A 4,240-nucleotide genomic window follows, 5' to 3' on the forward strand; every position below is an offset into this window, starting at 1 on the left:
CTTTCTTAGTTTTATTCACATTTTCATTTCCAGCAATAAGGTTTTCTCTTTTTAAGTCTTTTGTTAAAGATAATTTCACTTGTAAGTGCTGACCTATGAAGCTACACTTGTACAGTATATATATATATATATATATATTTTAAACTCTATTATAATATGACAAAATAAGTGTAACATAGAAACTGTACTGAATTTATTTCAAAAATACTAAATACTAGTATTGGTAGACTCCACCAAAGGTTGACTTGTCTGCTTTAACACTTATGCTAAACTGAAATTGATATGAAAGGCTGATTTTAACTGACCAATAATAAAATGTGTTTTAAAGCTGGACTTATCTGAACACAAGTTCTTTAAAGAGCAATGTTAATTGATTGGAAAGGATCAGCACAGAGGTGGACTTTTAAATCTTTCCACATCTGTGCATTTCTCCCAGTTGTTTAGATTTACATAATTTGCTATCATTCGAAATTATTTTTATATGTGAAATTATGTAGATGGGGCCTAAACTGGACAAAGCAAATCTTGATCCAATAAAACTTGGGTCGGGCAGCTTAAGGACAAGCTTCTTTTAATTGTTTTCATCAGTGTTAAGGAAATGTGTTTATCACAAATGAAAATATACTTAAAAGCATATTAAGTATTGCAGATTTTGAACCTATTTAATTATAAGTTGTTGTACATGGGAGAGCAAAATATGAGAACAGGGATTTCAAACACACTAAATCAGTCAAAGCCTATTTTGTTTTTAGGAAAATTAACAAAGTATCACTAGGACCAGTTTGTACTTAAATGATCGAAGTATTTCGTAAAATGATTGTTTTTTATGTTAGCTGGTGTATAATTTTAATCACTGGAACTAGAGTTAGACATTTAGTGAAATTTGATCTCAACACAATTGTTAGTCAATAACATTGAACTAACAGATTATTCTTGCATGAGAACTGGATTATCAAAAACATCAGCTTCACTTAGTTGATTACTTTTGTGACGTTATTCGATGTAATTTTGATTCTTGGATATCTTCTGTGATACTGATCAACGTAATTAAGTTAATTACCCAACTTTAATTGGAACATCAGTTAAAGTGGCAAAAGTCCAGTGTTTACTGATCATTGTAGCAGTAAATAATGTTAATATTTAGTGCACCAAAAGTCCACTGATTACTGATCATTGTAACAGTAAATAATGTTAATATTTAGTGCCCCAAAAGTCCACTGATTACTGATCATTGTAGCAGTAAATAATGTTAATATTTAGTGCCCCAAAAGTCCAGTGTTTACTGATCATTGTAGCAGTAAATAATGTTAATATTTAGTGCCCCAAAAGTCCACTGATTACTGATCATTGTAGCAGTAAATAATGTTAATATTTAGTGCCCCAAAAGTCCACTGATTACTGATCATTATAGCAGTAAATAATGTTAATATTTAGTGCCCCAAAAGTCCACTGATTACTGATTGTTGTAGCAGTAACTAATGTGAATATTTAGTGCCCCAAAAGTCCACTGATTAATGATCATTGTAGCAATAACTAATGTGAATACTTAGTACCCCAAAAGTCCACTGATTACTGATCATTGTAGCAGTAAATAATGTTAATATTTAGTGCCCCAATAGTCCACTGATAAATGATCATTGTAGCAGTAACTAATGTGAATACTTATTGCTACAAAATTGCCTAGAATGTGCCAGAGAGCTTGTAGACCAATTTTTTTTCCAGGGGCTATTAGTGCTGTGATCCAGGACTAGCCAAAAGTTTCATTTACTGTTCTTATCCCTGGATGTATCATGTTTATCCTATTTAGTGAACAGGTAGATCATATGCAGGGGCAATAAACTACAATATCACGTTAATCCTATTTAGTGAACAGGTAGACCATGTGCAGGGTTAATAAAGTACGATATCATGTTTATCCTATTTAGTGTACAGGTAGACCATATGCAGGATTAATAAACTAAAATATCATGTTTATACTATTTAGCGTACAGGTAGACCATATGCAGGGATAATAAACTACAATATCACATTTATCCTATTTAGTGAACAGGTAGACCATGTGCAGGGTTAATAAAGTACGATATCATGTTTATCCTATTTAGTGTACAGGTAGACCATATTCAGGGGTTATAAACTACAATATCATGTTTATCCTATTTAGTGTACAGGTAGACCATATTCAGGGGTTATAAACTATGATATCATGTTTATCCTATTTAGTGAACAGGTAGACCATATGTAGAGGCAATAAACTATGATATGTTTATCCTATTTAGTGTGCAGGGATAATAAACTACAATATCATGTTTATCCTATTTAGTGTGCAGGGATAATAAACTACAATATCATGTTTATCCTATTTCGTGTACAGGCATACCATGTGCAAGGTTAATAAACTATGATATGTTTATCCTATTTAGTGTACAGGTAGACCATGTGCAGGGATAATAAAGTACAATATCATGTTTATCCTATTTAGTGTACAGGTAGACCATGTGTAGAGTTAATAAACTACAATATCATGTTTATCCTATTTAGTGAACAGGTAGACCATGTGCAGGAGTAATAAACTATGATATGTTTACCCTATTTAGTGTACAGGTAGACCATATTCAGGGGTTATAAACTACAATATCAGTTTTATAGAGTTCTGGTGTTCTTTTCTTGCGCTAAAGATTTTGGACTTATTCCTCTTTGGAAAGTGCATTTTTAGTGATCCTGATATAGCAGATGAAGATGGATTGCTCATTATGTTTCTGATAATACAATATGGGGTTAACAGATTTCTTGCTCTATAAGTTACCTGTTTTATACTTTGTACTTCAATTCACTACTCTGGTTTGTGGGATTTCAATTTTAAAAAGGTAGGCTAACTAATTATGATGATTTTTTAAACCTATTTTCCTGTTTAGGCCGAGAACATCTACAATGATGAAGAGCCAGAGACCCCAGCATCCGAACTAGAAGCATCCACTTCTTGAATGTGGGGATCTAAGGTTCAAATGAGAGAGTTCTATAGCTGACATATCCAGAGGTTCTTGTAAAATCCAAACAGTATTTTGTTTCGGTTAAAGATGTCAATCCACAAGGCAAGATATCACCAGTAAAACACACTTTCAGCTGTTATTTGTTCTGTTTAAACAGTATATGGAATTCGTGCTGATCTTATGTATTTTATTTGATAACCAAATACATTACCATTTCTCAAATTTTGTTTTTGTGAATGTTTTGATCTGCTGATTTTAAAGATAAATTTTGGCAAGTAGCTTAAATGAAAAATTGTAAAATTAATCATAATTTTTCTCTCTTACAAAAGAAAAAACCTCAAATGTTTAAGGTAGGCTGAAACGTACTTTGTTACATTCTTAAAGTGGTAGCTAAGTGAGTCCTGATTTTTGTACTAGACATATTTGTATACCATGTTTCAGTATTTTTAAACTAATTTTTAGGAATTACACTGATTGTTGCATGTAGCAGGTAAGAAAAAACAAATCTCTTATTGAAAGGAAAAAGACATAAAGTCAATCAGAACATAATATAAGATTAGAGGAGCACTCTCAAAGAAAAACACGTTGTTACTGGATATGAATCAAAGAAAAACACAATGTTACTGGATGTGAATCAAGATGTCAGATTTACAAGGTAAAACTTCTTGATACAGGATTGTTATTACGTTTTTCCCGTATACCTGACAAGGTGTCAGACTCGCAAGATAAAACTTCTTGATACAGGACTGTTGTTACGTGTTTCCATATACCTGACAAGGTGTCAGACTCACAAGATAAAACTTCTTGATACAGGACTGTTATTACGTGTTTCCATATACCTGACAAGGTGTCAGACTCACAAGATAAAACTTCTTGATACAGGACTGTTATTACGTGTTTCCATATACCTGACAAGGTGTCAGATTCACAAGATAACACTTCTTGATACAGGACTGTTATTACGTGTTTCCATATACCTGACAAGGTGTCAGACTCACAAGATAAAACTTCTTGATACAGGATTGTTATGTGTTTCCATATACCTGAAAAGTTTAAAAAGAATAAACAGTGCTCTTAATAATGAACAGATTAAAATAATAAACAGTGCCCTTAATAAGGAACATTTTCTAACAAACTTTAAAACAATAAGCAGTGCCCTTAATAAAAAAAACACTTTGTAACAAACTTTAAAACAATAAACAGTGCCCTTAATAGGGAACAGTTTATAACAAACATTAAAACAATAAACAGTG

General features: G+C 32.1%; 1 protein-coding gene across 2 annotated transcripts in view; it reads left to right on the forward strand.

The window, feature by feature from the left end:
* Positions 1-3,209, forward strand: part of LOC106470692 (probable histone-binding protein Caf1) — a 40,656-nt gene extending 37,447 nt beyond the window's left edge. For both annotated transcript variants that reach the window (XM_013931252.2, XM_013931253.2), the window contains exon 13: positions 2,913-3,209. In XM_013931252.2, the coding sequence (XP_013786706.1) occupies positions 2,913-2,981 (69 nt within the window). In that variant the 3' untranslated portion in view covers positions 2,982-3,209. The remainder of the gene's footprint in view (positions 1-2,912) is intronic.
* The last annotated feature ends 1,031 nt before the right edge of the window (positions 3,210-4,240 follow it).

Source organism: Limulus polyphemus, unplaced genomic scaffold (assembly GCF_000517525.1).
Source record: "Limulus polyphemus unplaced genomic scaffold, Limulus_polyphemus-2.1.2 Scaffold4161, whole genome shotgun sequence".
Lineage (NCBI taxonomy): Eukaryota > Metazoa > Arthropoda > Merostomata > Xiphosura > Limulidae > Limulus > Limulus polyphemus.